The sequence below is a fragment of the Euphorbia lathyris genome, chromosome 10 (assembly GCF_963576675.1).
Source record: "Euphorbia lathyris chromosome 10, ddEupLath1.1, whole genome shotgun sequence".
NCBI lineage: Eukaryota > Viridiplantae > Streptophyta > Magnoliopsida > Malpighiales > Euphorbiaceae > Euphorbia > Euphorbia lathyris.
Genome location: NC_088919.1, coordinates 18,453,650 through 18,480,927, shown reverse-complemented (window position 1 = coordinate 18,480,927; position 27,278 = coordinate 18,453,650). Strand labels below are relative to the sequence as shown.

General features: G+C 32.5%; 1 protein-coding gene across 1 annotated transcript; it reads right to left on the bottom strand.

Annotated features, from left to right (window-relative positions):
* Positions 1–19,134: 19,134 nt before the first annotated feature.
* LOC136208684 (CSC1-like protein ERD4) lies at positions 19,135–22,439 on the bottom strand. The gene is made up of 6 exons (XM_065999794.1): positions 21,892–22,439; positions 21,473–21,618; positions 21,099–21,371; positions 20,169–21,013; positions 19,840–20,095; positions 19,135–19,728 (listed from the first exon to the last, which is right to left on the bottom strand). Exons 1-6 carry the CDS (start codon positions 22,160–22,162, stop codon positions 19,348–19,350), a joined length of 2,172 nt encoding a protein of 723 aa, XP_065855866.1. The 5' UTR covers positions 22,163–22,439; the 3' UTR covers positions 19,135–19,347.
* Between the last annotated feature and the right edge of the window lie 4,839 nt (positions 22,440–27,278).

Genomic DNA, 27,278 nt, shown 5'->3' with positions numbered 1-27,278 from the left:
TCTTCTCCGATTAGATAGCACATGATCGGCATACACTAAGGTGATAAAGAAAGGACTGTTACCAGGGCAACAAACCTTACAATGGATAAATTGTCTATCCATCCTGATAATGTCAATATTAACTTGACCTGGCTTCCAAAAAATCCAAATCCCTCCAGCCCGACCAGTAGCCTCCGATCTAACACAACTCCAATTTTTAAATTTGCTAACCACTTCATCTGCTTTGGAACCACTGACCTTGGTTTCCAGAAGAACAAAACAAGAAGGATTAAACTGCTTAATAAGATCATTTACATGGATGCGGGTTGCCTTGCTAGCCGCCCCTCTAACATTCCAAACGAAGAAGTCCATCAGAAAGGAGGACTACTGACACGAGACCAAACCCCTATAACAGGTATTTATTCGGGGCTCCGGAGAGCCTAGCAGAGGATCCTGAAGGCCCCCTTTTATCCAAAGAATCCACAAGATTATAGTTCTTTTTAGGTTTGGCTATAGGTCTCTTTATATTAAGTTTCTTGATTCCCATAGCCTTACCAATAGGAACATTAGTAAGAGGATACGAACTACTAACCTCTTTAATCAACCCTTTCTCTGAAGAGGGGATAGACTGGATACTCCCTTTTGCATCAACTGTAGAAACAAAAAGGGGGTTAATAGAGTCTCCTAGAGAAGGCGCAGGCTCAGCCATCTCCATACATGGCATGCCCCCAACAGCAGGAACCACTTCCTGTCCTTCCTCCATTAATAAAACCTCGAACCTTGATCCTGTACCAGTATCTGAGATCTTACTCTCCCCATCACCCATTTTCCTCTCGGGTGCCTTGTCTTTCCTCTCGGGTGCCTTTTCTTTTGTCTCTGAATTAATATGGAGAGCGGCTATCTTTTTGTTTATTTCTGGAGAGGAACTCCTAACAGCATTAGCATTTGGTCTCCTTCTATTTGATCTTTTGGCAAGCATCCATAGACCAAAATTCCTTCCATCTCTCTGACTAACAACAACTGTACTAGAGATAGGGGCTTCCCTTTCCTCCACTACCCTCTTCAACTTTGGGCAGCCATCATAAGTATGCCCAAACATGCCACATTCGTAGCAGATATTGTGTAGGCCTTCATACTCAATATGAAAGACTTTATTCTTAATACAGAACTTAGACAGAAGAGGTTTAGCAAGATCAATGTCAATACACACCCTAGCAAACTTGCCTCTTACTGCCCCAATGGTAGTTTTATCAACATGATGAACCATCCCCACCAGGCCACCAATCTTATTCAAAAATCTTTCATTATAGTACTCCATAGGAAGGCCTGGGAACCTAACCCAAGTAAGGATCCTTTTTACAGAGCAATCATGAGGATTGAAATTCGGAACCCATGGTCTCAAAGCCAAAACATGGTTTGATATAATATAGGGTCCTCCATTAACCACCGTGTTGAAATCCTCAGCACTTGTAAATTTGATTACATAATAATCATTTTCTAGATCTATAATGGTGATCTTTCCTTTCTTTCCCCATTGAGCCCGAATTCTCTGGGCAAAGTAACTGAAACTAATTCTCTTACCTAAAACTGTGACTATCAAGGCTAATTTCCATTTTGATCTAAGAAAACGCTTATCCTCAGATGAAAGACGGATCACCGGGTAAAGCGGGTCATCCAACATCCCATCTTCATCATCAGAATCGGATAAAAATTCATCAGAATCATCCTCAATAGAGATGTCCTCAAGCATAGGCTCCTCCTCAACATCCCCTAACACCTTATCTCTCCAAGAAATTTTACCTATCTCACTATCCACATAAGGATTATTTACCAATATAGATTGATTAGGATTATTTACCAATTTAATTGGATTAGGATTATTAACCAAATTATTTGGATTATCGGATTCTGGACTAGTGTTAGGACTAAGTGAATATGGGACCATGGCCCTTTGATCCACTATCACTGGTTGGTCCACATTCCCAGTTTTGGACAAAAAACCCGCACCATACTGCGCGAAAGCGGCCGCAGCACCCTCCTCGCCCCTCGGATCCGATCCCTCCCCAGCTAGCCGGATCTCCGCATCAACCTCCCACCACTCCCTTGGCTTAACCAAAATCCCCTCGCCAACTCCCCCCTGGACAGGAGCCATGCTCCGATCCGAAGCCACCACGGCATGCATACTCCGATCCGAAGCCACCACGGCTCTCGGATCCCCTTCAGTTTGCACCGCACGGGATGTCTCCCCGGCAGAAACCGAGCTAATCCCCCCCATCCCGACGCCTGAACCTCTCGGCAGGCCTCCATTTTCAACCGCCGGCCAGCCATTACCCCTCACAACCCCGACTCCCTCCTTTCCCAACCCCCAAACATCTTCTGACCTAACCCTAGAAATATCCCCGACCTCACCTACCTCAATCTCATGACCGGCGGCCAGATCCGGCATGATTCCCCCCTTCTCAGACGGCCTAGACCTCTCCCGAGATCGATCTCGGATCCTTCCCCCGCTCTCACTCCTATTATCCCCTGAAACCGCCGGTGACCTCTCGCCCCTATCCCTCACCCCGAACCTTAGATCCACCCTATGCGACACCCCCGATCCACCGGTCCCTGCCCCGATCCACCCTCGTTCGCCGGTCCCGACGCCCTCTGATACCTGAATATTCCGTTTGATAACCTGCTACTAATTCTTCTTCTGCTTCTGGCAAATCAAAAGGTAATCTTTCACATTCTGCTAGAGAAGAAATAAAAAAAATAAAAAATCCTAGTGGTTGACGCCACAAATTCCACCCCCAAAAACCAGATTTTGATTGCGCCTCAACTATATCAACTGTACTTGAACTATTAGCTAATCATAGTCGATGATAACATCACTATTCCCATCGCTATTACAGAACCGTACATGAGATTCTTACCTCATACGGCTCCTCGAAGTCCAGAAATAAATTTAAGGACCAGATTGATTGTATTATTTATTTTGATATATTTGTAGAATAGATCGGATCAAAATAAAATATTATTTCCTATAATTTTCTTAAAAACATATTATTTTCTATAGTCACGTTAAAATAGAAAATAATTATATAAAATTTAATCAAATAATATATATATAAATTAATAAATAATATAAAGATAAACTTGTTATTTAGATAAAGTTTATAGATAAAAAAACACTAGATAATTAGTTTTATCAAAATTTAGATATTATATAAATTTTTTTTAAATATAAATAGAGTGATTACTACTTATTACTAATAAATTATCACGCTGAATACTGATGGTTCCTGTCTCAGTAATGGTAAGATTGCGGCTGGAGGTGTTCTTAGAGATGCGGGGGGCGCCTGGCTTTCTGGGTTCACCCAGAATTTGGGGTTGGGTTCTTCCTTCTCAGCGGAGCTCTGGGGCATTCTCACTGGTATCAATCTTGTTAAAAGGTTGGGTGTTAAGAGGCTTTCTGTGGAGTCTGATAACATGGAGGCCATCAAAATGATTTCTGAGAATCATACTATGGGTCTTAATAGTCGCAACCTCATCAAAGCTATTAAAAGGCTTTGCTCCTCCTTTGAGTTCTTAGAGTTCAGTCACATATTTAGAGAGCAGAACCGAGTTGCAGATCGCTTGGCGGCGGCGAGCCATGAGGGGACGTTAGGTGTTACTACCCTTTCTGTTTCCCCTAGTTTCATCTCTCCTCTTCTTTTAGAGGATGGGATTGGGGTTAGCTTCCCTAGGCTAATCCCTGAGTAGTTGTTGTTGTTTGTTTTTACTTTTCATTTTCTATAAAAAAAAAAACTAATAAATTATCAATATTGAGAAATTTACATTTAAAAAATTATCTATAATTATGTTAATTAATAATTTCAATTATGTTAAATTAAGTAAATTATTATTCTTATTTCAAAGACTATAGTTTATAAATTAAGAATCTAAAGTTCTAAAATTCTTAAATTAAAACATACAATAATAATTTATTATATATAAAAAATAATAACATATTAAAAATTAATTACAATATATTAATTTAATTATGGTTTTATAATTAAATATGATTTTCATAAAGCACTGATTAAATATTAATTTCTTTTTCACAAACTTTCGTTTCCATCACCGAATTAGTTCCAACCTTGCATAGTATTGTATTTTCAGTTCACGCTTAAAAATTCAAAATGGAAAAATTTATCTTTCCTTTACATTTTTAAAAATTAATTGTGTATTTGACCTTAATTTTTGGATTAACATTGTAGAGTTATAATATTTACGGCCAAATCCAACCCCAACCCAAAACCAAATCCATCTTCTCCGGCGCCTACTCTCTTACAAAACAATATTTACGGCCACCGCTTATGTCCATTTTAAATAATAGTTCAACTAGGGTAAAAATTATAGCTTTAGCCGCACGATAGGGTAGAAATTTCTAGAAGGTTTTGTATTTAACACGTGTACATCTTAGAGGGTGTTTGGTTCAAACTTCGGAATCGGAATTGGAATTGGAATCGGAATGTTACGAAATCAAAATCGGAATGACTATTTATTTGTTTTGTTTGGTTTAATCTGGAATCGGAATCTTATTCCCTTTGAAATTATTTGGTTTTTTAATTAATGGAAATGGAATGAATACAATATTTATTAAAAATAGTTTAATAAATAATTACAATTACAATAAAAAAATATATAAAAAAATTCAAATCCTCTATTTTTAGATGTTCCAGTACTACGAAAAATTAATGTTCATACTAATACATTTATTATTATTATTATTGTAACAGAAATTGTATTATAATCTAAGTAGGGAAAAAACATTTTTATATAGTATATGTATTAATTATAAATTATAACATAATATAACCATATTTCTATGCTAAGTAACGTGGGGTTGTATTGCAAAAAACGTGTGTATATGGTTTTTCTATATAAAAATCAATAGTAGTGGGGAATGGAATTTGATTGATGGGGAATCAATAATTCTAATAGTTGGGGTAACGGGATTATGATTCCCAAGCTATATATATTTAACAATCATTAACAAAGGAATCATTTCTTTCCATTCCCATTCCATAGTCCCAATTTACATAACCAAACACCCCTAAGGATTGGTGATATTACACATTTTCAAAATATATTAAATAATCATATAATTTTATTACTAATATTATTTCCTATAATTTTCTAAAAAAGATATTATTTTCTATAGTCGCATTAAAATAGAAATTTTTTTATAGAAAATTTAATCAAATAATATATATATATATATATATATATATATATATATATATATATATATATATAAATTAATAATATAAAAATAAACTTGGGTGCATTCTCTGGTTACTTTGTTTTTGACAAAGTACCATTACTTGGTATGTTTTCACCATTGGATGATGGATTATAAAATTAATCCAATGGTGAAAACACACAAAATAAGACTTACTTTGTTAAAAACAAAGTGAGCATAGCCTTTACCATAAACTTGTTATTTAGATAAAGTTTATAGATAAAAAAAAAACACTAGATAATTAGTTTTATCAAAATTTAGAAATTATATAATTTGTTTTTTAAATATAAATAAAGTGATTACTACTTATTACTAATAAATTATTACTAATGAATTATTACTATTAAAGAGATTTACATTTAAAAAATTATCTATAATTATGTTAATTAATAATTTCAATTATGTTAAATTAAGTAAATTATTATTCTTATTTCAAAGATTATAGTTTATAAATCAAGGGTCTAAAATTCTAAAATTCTTAAATTAAAATATAAAATAATAATTTATTATATATAAAACTAGTAACATATTAAAAATTAATTATAATATATTAATTTAATTATGGTTTTATAATTAAATATGATTTTGATAAAGCACTGATTAAATATTAATTTCTTTTTCACAAACTTTCGTTTCCATCACCAAATTGGTTCCAACATTATACATAGTATTGTATTTTCAGTTCACGCTTAAAAATTCAAAATGGAAAAACTTATATTTCCTTTACATTTTTAAAAATTAATTGTGTATTTGACATTAATTTTTGGATTAACATTGTAGAGTTATAATATTTACGGTCAAACCCAACCCTAACCCCAACCCCAACCCCAACCCAAAACCAAATCCATCTTCTCCGGCGCCTACTCTCTTACAAAACAATATTTACGGCCACCGTAGGGGTTAGTTTTCCGGTTAGTGCTAGAGGGCACAGTGGGGGTTTGGCGATGTTGTGGAAGGAAGATTTGGGGTACGAAATTAAGAGCTATTCGAGTCGTCACATTGAAATTGCAATTTATGACAGTAGGAATGGGGATTGGCATCTAATTGACTTTTATGGATTTGCTGACAGAGGTAGGCAGAGGGAATCATGGTCCTTGCTTGCGTCAATTATACAGTCCTCGATTTTACCGAACTTGGTTATCGGAGAGTTTAACTGTATTTTGAAATCTAATGCAGGGAAGGAGGTACTCATTAAATCTGTCGCACAATCACTGCCTACTTTTTGTATGAGTACCTTTCTGCTCCCTAAATCAACTTGTGAGGAATTGCAAAAAATGATGAACTCTTCCTAGTAGGGTCCGAAGGAGATTGGAGCTAGGAGAGTTCACTGGTGTAATTGGGGTCGTATGTGTAAAGGAAAAGAGAAAGGGGGGTTTAGGGTTCAGAAATCTACATGATTTCAACCTAGCCCTTTTGGGTAAGCAAGGATGGAAGCTTGTTGAGAAACCAAACATGCTAGTGAGTCGTATGTTTAAAGCTAAATACTACCTGAACGGCTCATTTTTATCTGCTAACTTGGGAAATAATCCCAGTCTAGTGTGGAGAAGTGTTTGGAGTTCTTTACGGGTTTTAAGGGAGGGTGTGAGGTGGAGGATTGGTAAAGACAACCACATATCGGTTTGGCATGATCCCTGGCTTGTTTCGGATGAAAGGAGATGTGTAGAGTCTTTGTCGTTGGAGGAGAACTGGGGTGCAATTGCTGTTGATATTTTTGTTCCGAGTACTCGGCTTTGGGATATAGGGAGGATATAGGTTTGGTTCAGTCTGGAGGATTGAGAAATTATTATGAATATGGTTGTACATTTGTCTAATCTACACCTGGGCATGGGCCAGCGAGCCCGTCCGGCCCGCCTAGGCCCAGGGCCATTTAGCCGGGCTTGAACACATGAAAATGCTGTCGGGTCCGGCCCGGCTCGGCCCAAGCCCGTATAAGCCCATCAAAAATTGGATGGACTTGGGCTTTATGAATTTTACATCGGGCAGGCCCGGCCGATATTATATATATATATATATATATATATATATATATATAAATTATAATATATTTTTATAAAGATAATTATAAATAATTTAAGAGTATTATAACTATTGGATGTTTCTATCATTTATTCACATGTAAGAAACAAATTATATAATCATTGAATTCATTATCTTGAATTAAAATTTTCAGCTAGGCTTAATTTATTATTTTAATATAGATATTACTGATTTTTCTTAATGTAATGTTCACCCAAGGTTGGGCTTCAAATCATCCACAATTGAATACATAAGATCTTTATAACATGATCCACGTTTGAAGAACAATGAAGGGTGTATTTGGCTCACTAATGACTTTTTTATTAGAATATTAATTTACAATTCAGAAAGCTTTTGAACCCAACTATGCTATTGAAGAATAATATAACCCTTTAATATAATGAAGAACTATTTCTGCAATTTTAAATGTAAATTTGTTGGATTTGATGTTTTGATAGACAATTTGTTCATTAGAATTTTTCCAAACTTATTAAGTATTGTGTTGTGTATACTATTTTTTTTTATTAAGAAAGTTGATGCATTTTAAATTTAATTGTATTTTTTTTAATATACAGATGAGTTTGGACGGGCGGGCTTGGGATTCATATCTTAGGCCTGAGCCCGAGTCCGACTAAATTTCTTGCGGGTTGGACTGGGCTTGGGCTCGTCAGGCTTTATTAAAAGCCGTACAGGCCTGGCCCATGCCCAGGTCTAGTCTAATCGGGATGATTCCTTGCTCTGGCACTTCACTTTTGGTGGCAGCTATATTGCTAAATTTGTATATTATTGACTTGAGTTGGCACGAATAGGAATGGTGCAACATCTGGGTTGCTCTCGGATTTGGTCGTTGAATGTGTCCCTTAAATTGCGAATGTTTCTGTGGCGTTTTTGTGTGAAGCTATTACCTTTGCGTATCCGACTTACGCAAAGACGTATTCTGATTCCTATTGAGTATGTTGTCTGTCGTAGCAACGTCGAGCACGGTTGGGATCTCTTTTGGCTAACAGAAATCAGTTGTTATGGAATGGAAATGAAGGGGCGGCAGAGGATGTAGTAAGGAAAGCAAATAGTTTGGTGCAAGACTGGAAGGAAGCACATGTATCTTCACGTCGGACGAGTGATGTACCGGATTCTGGGTCTATCACATGCTGGGAGGTTCTAAGCCTAGGGACAGTAAAGTGTAACATCGATGCCTCAATGTTTATAGATTCCGGACAGTTTGGTGCTAGGGCAGTTTTACAAACTAATTCTGGAAGTTTTATGGCTTGTTTCAGCGATTATGGAACTAGACGTATATCAGCTCCTTTAGCATTGCGGTCCGACATGCAATGGAGTGGTGCATTATGTTGGCTTATGTCAACGTGATATTTGAGTCAGATGAAAAGATTATTAGAGATATAATTAATTCAGGTCATATTGACCGATCAAAGGTCGGAGGAGTTATTGAAGATATTCGTATGTTACTGATTGAATGTCCATATTTTTTTGTGATTTTTATTCCGAGATTAATGAATGTTGCGGCTCATGCTATGGCAAGGCACACAAGTTCAAATACTAAATTTTTTATGTGATTTTGTTATGCCAGGTTTTCTGGCTCAAATTCTTTGTAAGGACTTAAGTTTAAGTTTAAGTTTGATCTAATAAATATTCTTGTTTCAAAAAAAAAAAAAATTCCAAACCATTCGAATACAAAATAAGTTATAATAAAACTCTTTGTATGCATTTAATTTCATATAAGTACCATTTGTAGTTTAAAAAAAAAATTACTATTTATTATTCTTTTGAAACCAACATTTACATTTATTTATTGTACAAAGTCCATATTTTTTTAGAATAGGTGAACATGTACATATTTTTTTTTGAAACGAACATGTACATTTATTTTTTGTTATTGTCTCACTTATTGCTTCCAAAAGGCGTATTAAAGTTTAGTTTATTATATTTTATTATTTATAATTATAGTATAATTTTTAGTTTAACTTTAATTTTTAAAAAATATAAAGATATTAGTTGGGACGGCTCGGATTGGGCTTGAAAATTAGTTCTCTTAGCCTGGCTGAGTCCATTCCAAGCCCGCTGTAATTATATTGCAGGCTAGGTTGGGTTTATACAAAGTAATTATGTGACAAGCCCGGTTAGGCCAGGTCCGAATCCGGCCTGACCCAGTCCATGAACATGTCTAATTAAATTTATAATATTTTAATTTAAAATTATATTTTATATAATATTTATTTTATGTTATATTTGTTATTGAATTTATAATTTATCAATTAATGATGGACAGTCCTGCTCAATTGGACCCTAATGACCATGAACCTTCACCCTTAGATCTAACTAATAATAATCGAACGGTGATCAAATTATTAAGTAAAATATTAGTAACAGATTTCATTCTATTTTTTTTTATTTATTATTAATCCTAACTAACTCGTACAAAGAAGCAACCATTTTTAGAGAGAGAAATTCTCAAACTCAATTCTTCAGTAGGAGCCAAACTCGAACAATTTTCTTCTTGGAAAAACAGAAAATTGATTAAAAGAATTTGGAATGAAAAATCCAATTATCTCTGTTGGATAGGTACAATAAGGAGTATGAAAAGGAGAGATAAAGTGTTTGCTTAGCATCATGATCTAATTCTAAGGTTATGAAATTGAATTGAAACAAAGAGCACGAAATCAAGGGAGAAGAGAACCTTTAATTAAAGTATGGCTACAAATTCAAAAAAGAGAGATAGGAATAAAGAGAGCAGAGAAATCAAATCAAAACGAGGCATCGCACCGGAAGTGGAGAACATCACCCAAAAAAACTCAGACCTTCTCCATATTCATCTGCTCTTTCTGTTGAATTGAAAGCCAAATAATATTATTTAACTTTTTTTTTAATCAATTAATATTATAAAAAAATTATGGAGAGAGAAAGAAGTCCGATCAAGCAACTCTCACCAAGATTGGTATTTTGGTTCAGCAAATTGAACAATAAAAGGAAATTTAATTAGATTGTTTGTGTCCACGTGTATTTAATTAGGCTGTATGTGTACAAAAATCCCAAAAGTAGTCCTTATATTTCGATCATCATCATATGTAACGCCCACAAAATAATTAACCGTAACGTCCGTAAAATCCTTCACGTAGACTTTAATTATATTGATATATTACAATACTTTACTAATTTTTCTAGCATTAAAATTTTATGGAAAAAAAATAGTAACATGGTTTTAAAAGAAATAATTTAATTCTAATGGTTAAGATAAATGTTTTTTTTTTTTTTATTTTGTATTGTGTTTTTTCCGTATGCTTTTATATCTATTATTAAAACCTTATTATAATTAAAATGAAATAGGTTGGAGATTTTGTTTTCAACCCAATAACTAACTAAAGGAGCTGGCAACGATTTTTCTTTCAAAAATTACATATATATAATAAATTAAATTTATTATTTGAGATTAAGTAAACCTAGTAAAGAAATGAAAGCTCTATTCTCTATTCTGGGAGCCGCCTACCATGAGCAACTTAAAACCAATAATTTCCAGGATACGATAAGCAAGCGGGTGATAAATTCGGGATCGTTATTAGTTTTCGTTTGAGATGGAGGTAAGTGGTTAATTAAATATATAGTATGTGTGTTTGTATGTTTGGGTGCTATATTTGATTTGGTGTATAATTGCCTATTGATTTGATTTATATGTTTGAAATATATACTTGATATTTATGATGATTGACGTGAATGAATTGAATTTGATACTGATGGTTGTGAGGACATGAATGATTCTTAGACCGAGACTTATTGAGGTTAGAATGGAATTTATTATGATACATTTGATAATTTGGATAATATGAAAGACGAAAAAAATTATGAAAATAAGAGCTTATCTAGGATAGTATATTCAATGGTTGCAACTGAATTGAGAAAAGTGAATTGTGATCACGTGAAATATAAACACCGGGTATTTATTACGACAGGGTGTTAAGGTACCGGGTATTTGTTACGACAGGGTACCTAGAGATAGGAGACGGGATACCGGGTATTTGTTACGACAGGGTATCCCAGGATATAATTTTATTGGCCAAGCAACCATTTGGTATTACTAGACTAGAGTAAGCAGGGCCCTTTGAATAAATTAATAATAATATTTATTTATTGGATGTTTTGCTTGATAACTAATAATTATTAAATGCATGTAAAGTGAATTGTATGCGTGTGTGGTTGTGCTATGTATTTAATTGGCTATCTTACTGGGCCTCCCAAGCTCACCCCACTCTCCATCAGTTTTCTTGTCAGGTTAATGTCATGAAATGCTTAGCCATGCTCGTATGGATCGGCTAGTATGTAGAGTCGTCATTATTAGGTTTATGTTACCGATAGTCTAGCTTGTCTGCATTTTTGGTAAATTTTAAACGTTTGATTTCATTTATTTGAACCTATTGGAATGCAATTATAAACGTAATGGATTTACGCTTTTGGGTTTTGTTAGTATATTAAATGGAATTTTTTATTGTTCCAGAAATTAACGGTTCTTAAAAAGGGGTGTTACATCATAACAATATGAAGGTATTGGAAAATAATTTTTATGTTGAAGATCATCATTAATCCAAATACCAGTGAAAAATATCGATTCTTTTAAACAATTGGTATTGAATAGTAAAAAAAAATCCAAAAAAAGACCTAAATAATTCCAAAAAAGGTTTTAAAAATTTGCAGCGGTATCACTAGGAGTCGTTGATAGTCTTTTGGTTCCCACAAATTTCAGGGGCATTTGTTTAACCCAGAGAAATTGAACGAAAAATACCCCTGCAATTGATCAACTGGCAGTGGGTTGTTTCTCTCTCCAGGGTTCTCTCTCCATAAACACTTCCTTATATTTAGGAATCCTTTACAAGATTAATTGATTAAAAAGGAAAAAAGTAAGTTAGATAATATTTAGGGCAAAGTATGAAAAAATGCTCGTGGTTTGCATCGTTTGCAAATAGAGCTTCGTGGTTTAAAAGTTTGCAAATAAAGGTACGTGGTATACTTTTTTTTACAAAACAAAGTATTTAAAATTAAACTTTAAGTAATTGATAATAATAAGAGCATTTTTTTTATTTTTTTTCAGTTACATTTATATATCGACAAAATATAGATCACAAAATCAAATTGCAACCATGTAAAATGAACTTAAATATCAATTTAGTTCATAAACTGTCAGATTAGTAAAAAACGTAAAATTTCACCATATTATTTATTGTTTCGATTTAGAAAGTTGTTTTTTTCGGGGGTTGTGTTTTGCTGATATATAAGGATAATTTTTTTAGATAAAAACGTCTTTGGTTGTAATCAGAACTTAAATGTGTAATTGTAATACTTAGTTTTGTAAATAAAATATACTACAGACCTTTATTTGTAAACTTTTAAACCACATGTCTCTGTTTGCAAATTGGGCAAACCACAAGCATTTTTTTCATACTTTTCCCTAATATTTAATTGATAAAATTTAACACCGTAGGATTATACTAGAGTTAAATCTAATGGTCAATGACCAAATAAGATATGGGCATTGAGGTCCAATTGAGCGGAACTGTAATGATGGAATATAAACCAAATACGCGATGGTTGAAACATAAATTAAATAATAATTAATCTTTTATAATCTAATGAGTGAAATTAAATTTATGAAATCATTAATAATTAATTTTAATATATACTATTTTAATAAAAAAAATTATAATTGATCCGATTTCTCGATTGAAGACTAGTTAGACACTTTTTAGGTGAATTCTCTTTCAATTAAATTTTGTTGGTCCATTGTAACGTGAGATTAGTTCCAAAGGAGGTGAATGGAACTATTTAGTAATTTTAAATTTTGTTTAACTTAGAAATATTTCTCACAAGTTCAATAGTAAGGCACAGATGCCTAACTCGGAGTCAGAAGAAAATTTAGTTGATTGGCACAACTAAACTTGTTTCTGCTTCTGGTTCAGAGGCACGAAAGACTTCTTCTTAGAGGGGCTTCTGTTTGATTCTGGGTTTAGCTTGTGGAACACAACGCTTGATGACTTTATAGTATTGAGACAAACAGAAACATAAAGCAAGTAATATCAAAAGTTAAATGAGTAAAGGGTTAGAAAGTGATACTCAACGATTTTATCTTGGTTCAACCTCCTTCCTACATCCAGTCCCCAGAATACCTTCTTCCAAGTTTTAATCCACTATTGAGCTCTTTGATGAAAGAGTGCAAACCATTACAACAGATACAGAGGTTCTGTAAAGTACCTTCCTTTACAATCCACACTCAGCTATCTATTTGTTTAATACCGAAAAAAATAGAAAACCTTCTTATTTCTTTTATCTATTGATAATTTGTTCTAAGAACACAATTTGAAGTTCTATTGATCTAAAAGTTATTACATAGAATACAAGAGTGATTTGATGTGTATCAGGCTTTGATGCTTTTGCTTTTTGCTTTGAAGAATGTTTCTCAAATTCAGTGTGAATGATCAATGAGTTGAGAAGCTTTTTGTTGGCCTTTTATAATGAAGCAAAATGGAGGGATTTCCCTTTTGAAATTTGAATTGACCGTTAAGATGAGAACCAAAATCACTTTCTGCTTCTATCTTTTTTCAGAAGGACTACCGTTGAAAATCCAAGCTTCTGTCTTCTAGTAACAGCGCACACTTATGACTTCTGTTCAATCAGACGATTGCTTGTATATTATTTTTCTCTTTTTTTAATGAAGTTGCTTGTATATTTAAGGTAATGGATAAAGGTTGTTGGAGGAGACAAGCCTTCTGTATCTTGTACTTTTTTTCTCTTTTGGAATGTTGTGTCAGTTGAAAATGTTAATGCCTACTGGTTTTGTCTTTTATCCGTTGCGTTTTGTCTTATTCTGATTCATCAACAATGTTGCTTCTGTAATGGGCTTCATTGTTGGGACTAGACTTCTAAGCTCCGGGCTTTTGAAATATAAAGGCCTTTGGGCAATTTTAACTTAGAGCTTAATCTGTCCTTAAATTTAAAGTCAATAACTTAACCAAATATGTTAGTCCAAATAAACTTAAATTCAATTATTGAAATTTAAGATATTATGGGAATTAATTTCTGATAACATCTGAATATTATCCAATGGTAAATCCCTGAAGACCCTCATAAACAAAGCACTAAAGAGCATATTAACCTCCCGTCAGACGAGATTCCATCTGCTAGATGGCGTATAAGGAAGGCCATACGCCAAGAGGGAAACTCGACATACAGATCTGCCTCGTAAAGGTTAAAAGCCTTTATGAGGTCCGCATCCGCCAATAAAAAAAACATAGATAAGGTAGCGAGAGGTATAGAACCTGGCTAACGGTAGAAATGGATCTGAAAGATGAAACTATAACAACTATTGTTTAATAAAAATAAAACAACAACACAATTGAGAACAAAATAACTACACCATATGAAAAAATCGAATAATTACCTCTAGAAATATAATACTATCTATCATGGTCAATGAATATAATGGTGGATAGGGGTGGGCACGGTTCGGTTAACCGGTCCATTAGGCAAAAAAATTAACCGAACCGTTATCAACGGTTTTTTAACCATTCAACCCGAAACCAGTCCATATCAATCGGTTAACCATACAGCCGGTTAACCATTAATTTCGGTTAGGTTTTTCGATTAACGGGTTTCAACCAATTCTCACCAGTTAACCAAAAATCAACAGTTAACCATAATTTTTACCCAAACCTAAATCTTTAAATAATATTAAAATACACATAATTTCAAAAATTCAAATGAAACGAATTTATATAAAACTTCAGAATTCAAACATAAGTACCGAACTAAAAAACAATCCATCAAGTTTACATTTAAAACATAAAGAAATGTAAATAATATTTCGTAAAAGTACTTATTACAAGATTAATCCATCAAGTTTACATTCAAGTATAATCTATACTATATATTTATAATAATATATGTTATAATCTACGTTAAAGATTTTTTTTTAATCTTATAATCTATGTTATATAATTATATAATAATTTTTTTAAAAAAAAATTATATTTATTAAACGGTTCGGTTAACCGTTAACCGTGGTTTTTGAAACTCTAACCCGAAACCGAAACCGAAACTGGTACCTATATTTTTTTTAACCATTAAGAAAACCACCGGTTCGATTAACCGCTTTTTTGGGTTCGGATTACCGATTTTTGGTTCGGTTACTGGTTTGACCGGTTTTTTTGCCAACCCCTAATGGTGGAATACTATCTATCATGCTTTATATAGAACTTTATTTGTGACTTTTGGATTTTCTTTGTTTTGTATTTTTCATCTTCTTGTAACTCTTACTTTCTTTTATTATTTTAATTAATGGTCTAGTAATTGTTTAATATATTATAAATATAAATATGTTATTTTTAATTAATTAAATCTTTTTTATTTTGATTTTTTACTGCGTTGACAACTCATCAAAAAGGCCTTTAAAACATTTCTCATCATTTATCTCTGCTTCCGCTATTATATATAGTATAGACATTATGAAATTATAGAAAACTCTCTATGCATGCGTGCTTTAAAAAATTATTAGATAAAAAAAATTGTTGGTAAGGATTGGTAAAATAACTCTTCTTTATTGATTGATTTTAATTTTTTAGGACATTATCAAAATATTTTATATTATACTTGCAATTTTTTTTAGAAATATGATCGTGATTTTCTTATTGTGTGTTTTTTTTTTTTTTTTTTTGTATCTAATGATTTTTTCAAGCCGATAAACAATTAAATATACATCATATCTTATATTTATATGATATATTTAAATAAAGTACGAACGTAAATCTAGTTATTTAGCTAAAAAAGAAAGTAACTTGGAATAACTTATTTATATATATAATGTCACCAACAGAATGTTTGGTACAACTAAATTGATATTAATTGTATTTTTCAGAATGATAATTCTTTGTAATTTTTCAATGAAAATGTATTCCATTAGCAGAGAAATTTGCTTAAAAACATAATTAAGTCATATCATCAAACTTAATTCTTAATACGTCATTATTTTCTATATATTATGATTTTATACCATGATTTAAAAAAATCTAGACTCCAATTAATAAATCATAAATCCTAGAAAATATATTCTAGACTTCTAATTTATAAATTTTAATCCTTAAAATATATTAAAAGTACTAATTTTACTAATTTTACATAATCTAAAATTATGAGTTGATATAGTTATAAATAGTTTTTAAAAGATGAATTTCTGTGTAATTTTCCCAAGAGGGGGGTAATGTACAAAAGCCCAATATAGGTTTATTCAAGGCCCAATTGATTTGATTTATCCTGTCGAAGTGAGAGTTAGACATCAAAACTCTTAAAATGCACACGTGTTTAATATAACATATTCTAGAAAATTCTACCTATCTATCGTGTGGCCAAAGTTACCGTAATTGAACTATTATTTAAAACGGTGATTAGTGGTGGCCGTAATTATTATTTTGTAAGAGTGCGGAAAAAAATGGATTTTGTTTAGGGTTGGGTTTGGGTGGGAGTGAAAATATTTAAAAGAACAGTAGCCACTTTTGTGGTGAGGTAGAAGAGCATCTGTCTCCACCTTCGGAAGTGAGCTCCTTCAAACCGAAATGATTTGTTGATTTCAGCAATCCCATTAGATTGTTTGGTGGCCATATATAACAGCAACAGTAATGAATTGTCTTAAATATAAAGTATTCTAGAAATTTCTATCATGCGGCCGAAGCAAGAGTTTTTACCCTACTTGAATTTATATTTAAAATGGAGACTTGAAGATAAGCGGCGACCTTAAAGTTGCTAACATGCTGGTTAGAACTCTTTATTCTTTGTTATGACTTATATAGTGATTTTTAAGGATCCATATTTTATTTTTCATGTGTTGTATTCTCATTCAGTTTAATAATGTGGTTCATTTTGAGGTTTAAAAAATCTATAATATTTTAATAAAAAAAAAAGCTAATGTAACATAGTTCTCATTCCATATGAAATCCATTATGAGATTCGTATAATCATGAGAGACTTTCCCCAATTGCCGCAACCATTGTATTTCCAACACAATATCTAGCCCTTTAATGGGTAAAATAAATAAATTTGTAAGAAAATTCGTACCATGGAGATTGATTTTGATGCTTGGATAGTAAGTGGAGCAAACCAAGGCATCTCAGTTGCGAACATAAACATGGAACCATGTAAATTGTATAGTAGGGAGGCATAATAGAGTAGCTATGAAAGGTTTGAGGAAATTAGATATGGGTGCTTCCATTGTCGATGAGTATAGTGATATCTTGACTAAGACATGTTCTCAAAGCCGGATGGATAATGTCATCAAAACTCTTAAAATATAACACATTCTAGAAAATTCTACCTATCTATCATCCGTGCAAAGTTATAACTTTTACCCTAATTGAACTATTATTTAAAATGGTGAGTAGCGGTGGCCGTGAGTATTACTCCCTCCATTCCATTATATAGGTCATTCTAGCAAATTAGTTTTTTCCCCAAATATAAGTCATTCTAGGATTCCAATGCTTATTGGCCAATAGTGACATGAGAGAGAATTATTTTTTGTATTGGTACATGTGTTTTTTAATATTTCAACGCTTATTGCCCAATAGTGACATGAGAGAGAATTTTTTTTAGTTAACCAATATATTTCTTAATTTGTGTGAAATACCCTAGAATGACTTATATAATGGAATGGAGGGAGTATTTTGTAAGAGTGTAAACGCCGGAAAAGATGGATTTTGTTTTAAATTTGATTCGAAATCAATAAAAGTAAGTGGACTCAACCAGAGACGTCTCTAGCATTTTGAAGGCCCTAGGCAAATTTTGAACTTTTAATAAAATTACTAAAAGACGTTTAAGCTAATTATAATATCTCATGGAACAGAGATCGCATAAACCTCCACCTTCTAGTGGGGCAACTCCTAATACATTTACAGATAGCAAGCAAGGATCTCCACATCCTCAGACCCCTAGTCCCACAAGTAACCTCAACTCAGTCGATACTAACAAAATTGAAGCATCGATTGAGAATCATACTGCAGGATCGGTTACTGACAATAAAAGGGGAACGGCATCACAATCGTCTGATGTGTTGGAGAGAGCTCGAGTTGCCATTGCCTCCGCAGAGCGTGCAACTGCAGCAGCCCGTGCTGCTGCTGAACTAGTAAATGCTAAATTTACTCCTCTGAAACTAGAAGAGAAGTCATCATAAGGTTTGGATAATGAATATTGATTAATATTTTGTGATATGCTTAGTTTTGCAGCTACACTGAGGAAAGCATGCAAATTTGAGTTTAGATAAAGAAAATGTATATTACACTACATGAAAAAACTCTGAAACACCATTGAGATTTGAGAATACATAATGGTCTGGAAACTTTCTTACTTGTAGCTCTTTGCCAAAAGGCCAAGAAAACTCATCATAATATCTTATCCGATTTTTTTTTGTTGCCTTGAAGCTTCTATCATAATTCAAAGGTTACAAGTAATGGTTATCTCTGATTCTTATCAATGTTTTGAATATATGAATACTGCTATTTATTCTAAGCAGGAACTCTTTTTTTCTTCTATAAATTTGTTATATTCATCCCATATTGAGTTTGCAAATAATTTTCACTGAACATAGGCTAAAGCAGAATAAGGTTACAAGCAAATTAGAATAATTTTTTATTTTTTTTGGTAATTGAATCGAAAAGTTGACCAGACACCCTTTTCTCCGTGCTTGTTTTTCAATTTTCAAGTTTCAACTTGGAGATTATTAAGCAAGCTAATAGCTCATTTTCTTATCTCGGATCTCAAATTCGAATCCAAATTCAACCAAATGATTATTAAAAGAACTTTCAAACTCGGGAGAAATACTGAGCTTTTAGCCATGAAGCAACTGATGCAACTAAATAGAGCTGTAGAAACTATACAAATATCCGTACATTAGAGAGGCTAACAAAACACTTGCTATGTTATAAACAACTAAAGAATGATTCCATTCTAACCTATAATATTGATGATAAGTGGACAGAAGTACTGAAGTTGCAGCTGCTTTAACACTCAAAATATGAAGTAAGAGAGAAACACACACAAAAGGTAAATCAAGCAAATGATCCAACCCTTGAAACTTGTGACATCGCATCTTCAAAATGCTCTTCATCGGATATCTTTTCAGAGTTTAGGCTCGCTAAGACGAAGGATTTGAAGATTGCTTCCATGTTGGGAACTTCTTTCAATTCATGGCAAGCTACTTCAAGTGCTGGGTTGCTGAAAGCCCTGTAGAATTTCTTACTACAGACATAGGCGAAGATTAATGAAATTATGGGAAGTGGAACTAGTAACGGAGCATATACAAACTTCTTCGCCCCGATGTAACCAAACATTGTCACTTGAAACAGAAAAAGTGAAGCAACGAAACGTGTATGAATATGGGGCCACATCCTTCCATAGGTTTCATAAGATGGAGTAAGGACTTTGAGTGCCTGTCGAGTTCGCAAAAAGAAAAAGAACCGAGTTTATCAATTTCAAAAATCACAGCACAAGTTCATTTGGTGTAAGTTTGTTTTCATAAGGAAATGTGTTGAGCAATATACCTGATTTCGTAGAACAAGCCATCCCAAGCCAAAATACACCACTCCGAATGGGAGAATCAGGGGAGTTATGACAGAGTAGCAAAGTACTATTGTGACAACAAGCATATCGCTGGGAATTCTAGTCGCATAGCCAAGATCACCAGGAGCCCAAGCCTCTTTCAACTCTGCTTCAGTCTTGCAGAGGTACTTCCTCTTTATATGAAATATGATCAGAGGCACTACACGTGACAGTGTAAGTCCATAACCAACAAAGAACCTGAAAATTTCACAGTCAAACACACAGAAAGCAGGCAGCATCAAAAGAAAAATATAAAAGAATATGAGCTTACTTAAGAGCCACATATGTAAGGAAGAAAGTTGCATTCCCAGGGAGGCCATTTGCTAGCAAGGTGATGATAGAATCCGGGTCATCCTCGATTGTCTTAAAAGTGGTGAATAAGGTGCCACCAATTGTAACTCCAATAAAAACATTTAAAACAGTAAAGTAAAAGTATTTCCCAGATGCAGCCCTGACAACGTGGCCCTCGGAAGGAATTCCCTCCGCCTTAGAGAGAAACAAGAGCAACTTGGGCAACATCGCCAAAAAGACGATAAGTGCAATCTGCGGGAGGTAAGCTTCCAACACTGTCTTGATTGCAGCAATGTTCACTACTGGCTTTATAAATGGGATAAGTTTCTTTAGATTGTCCAATGTAGTCAATGCTGAAATAAGTCCAATAGGTATCATGTAAAACATTATAGTCATAGCCACAATAACATACACCACATACTGTCTTATTTGCCTCCCGAAATATTTGATGTGAAGATTGGACCATAATACTTGACGAGCTTCGGGAGCATCTATGACAGTCCATGTGTCGACCATTTGGGCATGTAGACTCTGAGCTGCACAAGCTGCTGCCACCCTACTGGTGAAAAACACCACAGCAGCAGCTTGTTGCTTCTCTCTTAAAGTCTTCTTCTGCTCGGCTTCCAGTTTTGGAATCAGTTCATTGATCTTCTCATTGAAGTACTCTATGCTATCAACTTTTTTACCAACAAGACCAAGACAGCCAGTTTTGGTGGTTGGTCTTGTTGATTCTGGTTTCCCCAATTTTTTGGACTCAGCCAATATAGCTTCAGCACGCGCAAGCTTTTTCTTGTACCCTTCCAACTCGTCATGGATTTTGTTAACCTAGCAATAGATAACCTTAATTATATGTAATAATGTAAGTGCAAACATATGACTAGGAAGAAAGATGCTTATATTTAATTTATACCTCTTTATTGTCAGTGACCACCATTGACCTGTAAAATGTATCAGGGTAGATGGATTTAAAATATGAATCCACCTGTTCTTTTATAGATTGGCCCTCGGAAACAGGTATGTCCCGGACAAGAACTGCGAATTGCTCGGGCTTTACTTCAGGAGACATAAGAGCATTAGCTCTCATCCTAGAAACATGTAGGTATGCTTTTGACAACAGCCAATAGGTAACAAAAGAAACCCAGTAAGTAGCAATGAGGAAAGCCCAAAGCCTTGGACTCTTTTCCTGCACATAAGAGGAGAAACACCAATCATTCATTCCTGTAAATAAGCCTTCCAAACCGAAACACTTTCAGCTCACGGAAAGGCTTAGAAATTAGAACATACCTCAACATTACCCATTCCCAATCTGTCAAAGTCATGGAACGTGTCCTCACTTGTAGCATTTGCTACTTTAGAACCCTTAGCTGTTGCAGCAACAGGCAAAAGAACTGGTAGCAGAATCATACCAGATAAAACAAATATCCCCAGTGCTGCAACATCAACAGAAAGAATATGATTTCTGCCACAAAATGTTACACATATTTATGCTTAGCAGTTCCTAAGGTACAAAGTGTTACCCTAGTTGAAAAGCAAGTATTACAGTAAAAGGTCAAATTTAAAGAATCAACACCCAAATATTTATCCCAATTAACAAAAATTACAAGCTTATTCACTTAATTCTCTTTGATGAGTTTTCCTAGGTTGAACGAAGTACATAAGAGTGGGAAACAATGAAATTGAGATTACAGAGAAAAGGGACAAACCAGTGCCCAAGAAGACAAAATAGACAGCAGTGTCAACACCAGACATGTTAATGATATCTTGTTCGGTGGAAGACATGGCTTCTCGGATCCAAGCAAAGGGGTTGCGGGTGGCGTATCCACCTTCAAAGGGTTCCATGCCTCTCAAGATCCGGTTTGGATAATAGACAACAGCATTTCCTTGTTTACTAGAGAGCCAAGCAAATAGCACCATCAAAACTACAAATAACAAAAAAGACGTCGCTAGAGACGTCAGGAAAGAAGAGAAATCCATGAATCAGAAAACAAAACAAAACAAAACACACTATTTCTTCTCTCTACTCTCTAAAATGAGAAATTGGGAAGAAGAAGAAACAAGTAGCCGTTAAGGAAGGGGAAAGGATATGTAGTTAAAGAAATAAATGAGAGCATTGATGATAATTGCTGTAACGTGGGAAACGAAAATATCTAAGCTTTGTTACTGTATTGATTAGTGGGGTTTAATCTGCTTTAACTTTGTTCGTTTCAAGTTTGCATACTTCTCTTTCAAACAGAGAAAGAGAAAGAGAGAGAGAGAGCATTCGATTCTGATTCATGACAAGGCTACAGTACAGACGCGGGCAATGGAAAAGACGAAAATATACTTTTTTTGTACTTCAACTGTCTCAGGTCTTTAACGGCTCTTTTTGACCGTAACAATTAATAATTTAACCTTTTATAGTTTTTTCTTTAATAAATGATTTTCTGAAAAAAGTTTTAAAATATATGTTATTTTGTTTAGGTTAAAATATAATTGTACAAAACAATTATGATAATATAAAGAAAAGTTTTTTTTTTTTTTTGAAACATAAAGAAAAGTTATTAGTTTGGTATATTCTCTTTTTTTGAGTTATTTTCTTTTATTTGATTTTCTTTGAGTTATAAAAACTAGAAAATCTAAAAAATATTTCAGAAAATTATATTTTCTTTATAAATGAAATATATTTTTAGTAATAACTTTTTATTATTATTGTACCGTATGTGTGTAGTTAAGAATTCAAATTATATATATTTTTATTAGAAATTTTTTATTCTCACCTCAATAAAGAAAATAGAAACATATCTATTTCGGTATTTCTATCTTCCCACTAATAGGAGTTACTATCTTCCATTTTACTTTTAATAAAATAATTAAATAAAATTCAAGTCAATTCATCATTAGTATATTTTGGTAACTTATTAAAGTTGATAAAATAACTAATTTTAATACATAATATTTTTAAATTCTTTTATTGACATGCGAATAAAGTTGCTCACATACTAGTTAGAGCTATTTATTATTCTTTGTATGACCGATGAAGTGATATTTGAAGCCCTAATTTTATTTTTCATTGTATTCCGATTCAGTTTAATGTTAGTTTATTTTGAGGTTTAAAAATAAACACATAATATTTTAATAGCAAATTAGTTAAATATTATATTATTAATTTTTTAATGTTATATGCAACTAATTAATAAATTCATAATAAAAGCAATAGCTTATTTATATATATAAACAATCTATAAATTGTTGGGATGATGTTTAAATTTACCCTATCATTTATAAATTTATCCTTAACGTATGAAATTGTGCAATTTTACCTTTAAAATTGTTAATTAAGATCAACTTTATCTCTATCTAATAAATTTTTTGAACGAATGATTTAATAGTTATTCGACTACAACATCGAATCTTTTAAATAAGTTTGTCGATAAATCGAAATAGTTTTGTGTATTTTATCAAGTTGTTTATAATTATTTGAACAACATAATAGTAAAACATTTTAGTTAAATTTTTTTATAATATATTTGTATTTGGAAAATGAAATATGTTAGTAATAATATAAATATTTCAAATATAACTCAACGTAACAATTAAATATTGAATGAAATGTTTAAATTTTTTGATAAGTAACGAAAAATTGATATTATTTAAAAATATTACCAATAAAAATTATATTATAAATAAATTTACACTTTCTGAAAAATAGGCGAAAATTTGAACTTATTTTAAATTGTTTTTACTATTGGAAAATTTAATCCTATTGTTTATTTTGCTTCTTTCTATATTATTTTTCAAAATGCAATTATAATTTTTGACAGATAAGCACTGACTTTGGAACCTTTTTCCCTAACTGTGAATACAATTATTTCAATGTTTACTTTAATTGTACTCCACCTTTATCATGATTACGCCAAGTTTCTCATTCAAAATATAATTATCATTCTTTTTTTTTTTTAGTAGGGAAATATAATTATCATTCTAATTAGTAGTTTTTAATTTATTAATTTGTTTATTTTTTTGAAAGCATTTATTGATTTGTTTATTGTTGTACATATAAATCAACTTGTTTTTATGCTTGTATATTTTATGGACGAAATTGATAATGTATAGAATTTAAATTTTGACACCGTATTTGGCTAGAGTGCACCAATATATATATATAACAAAAATTGTAGAAGAAAAAAAAGTAAAAAAAGGAAAAGGGCGTTTTGGTCAAATTAAGGATGGAGGAGAATGTTATCCTGTAAAAAGGAACTTGTGACTGTGAAAGTGCCACCTTTCCTCCTAATCTAAACACTCCACCTGTACTCAATACAACAACGCTCCATCCAACATAGCTTTTTAGCTTTCTAAAACCAAACCAATAAAACGATGTCGTTCTTTGCGAAACGCACAGCCACTGATGCACTCACTTCATACTGCGAGTAGGATTGGTTGCTTACTTCCCCGCTAAATCACACGTGGCCTGAAATAACAGACTTCATTTTGGGCGCGTGGCATTATCTGTTCTTGCCGACACACGGGTGAATCGCTTGGACGTCGGTATGTGAGGCAACTCCAAAGGGGTGGGATCCACTGAACCCGATACAACTTTGTCAGCTTTCATTTATCCAAAATTTTAGATCAAATTATTGAGTATCATAATTAACTGTAAAATTACAACTAAATCATATCATTAAATTTAATTTTTAATATATCATTATTCTTTATATATTATAATTTTATACTATAATTTAAAAAGATCCCAATTCATAAATTATAAACTTTAGAAAATATATTCTAGACTTCCAATGTATAAATTTTAATCCTTAAAATATATTAAAAGTACTTATTTTACTAGTTTGACATAATCCAAAATTATGACTTGATATAGTTGTAAATAGTTTTTAGAAGATGAATTTCTATGTAATTTTCCCAAAATTTTATGGTTCCTGATTTATTATTTTGACCCCAACTATTTTAATCCGTCAAATTTTATTCAATTTAGACACAAATTTAATAAAACTTAAATTTGAAACCTCATACGTTTTAAAATGTATTTAGCATATAGATTTTTTTTAAGTGTAAATAATTAATTAAATTAAAAAATAAAATTTATTAAGTTTATCACGTATTAATATAATAATAATTTTTTTAATTATCCATTTAAAATGCTCATCAACAGAAATTAAATTTGACTAAATAATAAATCATGGATAAATAATAAAATTGTAGATAAATGAAAGTTGAATAACACTTTAAGCCCTCCCATTAGAAGAGAATGACTTAGTTGTCAATAGGGCCACTAACATAAAACTTAATCATAGACTGGTAGGGAAATAAAGAAGATTGAACATTTCGGACAGTATAATGTTTTCAATTTTTAATTTTATATTTGTTATAACTATGATGTTTTATTGTTTTTTTTTTTTTTTTTTTGACAAGATTAGTTCCTTGGTTTAATTGTTTATTGTTGCTGGTTCTTTTCAAAAGTATTTATAACAAATTTTCTTTCAATCATAACAAAATATTTTACATCTATTGCTTAAAGTAAAATTTGTATTATTAGTAATATTTTCATAATATACTATTTTAACTTTGATTTTTTTTTTATTTATATGTGTATTAGAGAAGCTGGTTTTTTAAAATTTTCTGGTTTCACAAACAATTGAGCGAAAAATTTCTAATTGCAACTAGGGATAAATCTATATCGTCGTATGAAGTAATAAACCTGATAGAGACCGGAGTCAAATCTACGGAATTTATTGCTAAACAAAAAATATCCTACTATATTTCTTTAATGTTTACCGAATAATAAAGTTGATTTTTTTATTCTAAATTAATATTACTCTTATTTCATGTGAGCTAGATTTTTAGCATATATTTTTTCAACTAGTATAAATGAGTTGAAATCCAGTAAAATTGATTCAATTAAATGTGTTCTAGCGTCTAACTCAGTTTTATGCAAACAATTGGATTGGTTTAAGTTTAATTTAGTCTCATTTTTATCCCTTTGTGGATGTTGTTTTTGTTTTAGCGTGTAATCGTGTAAGGTTTTTACATTTTACTTGTTGTACTTGTTCTTATATTTTCATTTAATGAAATCACAAGTATTTTCTAAAAAAAAAAAATTAATTTAGTCAACTCCTTTTGATGCTAATCAGCCGTGGACAAATTTTATTTTAAAAAATTGTCTAGTTGATGGTTCAGTTTTTCATTCTACTATTTTTTGTTCACCCTAAAATTAAAATTATTTTGCATATCTTTTCGTTTCATTTAATTTGAATTATTGATATTAGATTAATTCTTATATTTCTTTTTTATCTTTCTATAGAATTGTATATTGCTAACAATTAGGTTTATCTCCCGCATACATAAATATATACTACATTTTTAAAATATTTACACTCTTATAATTTTTAAGGCAAACAGGATGATATATCAAAATGAAAAAATAGGTACATCAGAAATATCCACTGATCTCACAAATTGAGGAGCTGGATATCATACAAACGGATTAGGCCAAACAAAAGTTGCTTTAAGCGTGACTAACATGAGAAAGAGAAATGACACGATAGGAAAGGGCAAGCCCCGTGCAAGTAACCAACACTTGTCCCAATTCAGACAAATCCTCGCTCATACCACAAAAGAGATCAACTAGGCCGTTCGCGTCAGTTTCCATATGGACATGTCGTATATTTTCATCCTTAAGCCACCGTAAAGCCTCTTTCGGACACATTGCTTCAGCCATGAGAACCGGCCAAACACCAGAGAAAGCCCATGCCCAACACGTCACCACTTGACCTTCATCATCCCTGAAAACGAATCCAAAACCCACCCTTGAGTTCACTGTATCCAGAAATACATCAATATTCAATTTCAACTTACCAACAATCTGAGGCGTAACAGCAGTCCATAAAAAGATGAACACTATGCTCTCCTTCGTCTAAACAGAATGCACAAAATGCTGCCGGCCAGGATACCCTTTAGGACGAACCGTTCTCGGTTAGGAAGAAATTCGTTACAGATTTTGTATAGAAACACACGGACCTTCGATGGAATATGGAGATTCCAGATTGTTGTCCAGCCACCAGCGGGCTCTTCTATAGTATCGTGGAATGTCTGTTTA

What these genes read in the sequence shown, in the direction of transcription:
- LOC136208684 (XM_065999794.1), bottom strand. Translation starts at nt 22,162, where the DNA reads ATGGATTTCTCTTCTTTCCTGACGTCTCTAGCGACGTCTTTTTTGTTA. An exon ending in TGGTCACTGACAATAAAGAG is followed by an intron (nt 21,014 to 21,098) that starts GTATAAATTAAA and finishes ATCTATTGCTAG; the next exon opens with GTTAACAAAATCCATGACGA. An exon ending in GGCTTGTTCTACGAAATCAG is followed by an intron (nt 19,729 to 19,839) that starts GTATATTGCTCA and finishes CGAACTCGACAG; the next exon opens with GCACTCAAAGTCCTTACTCC.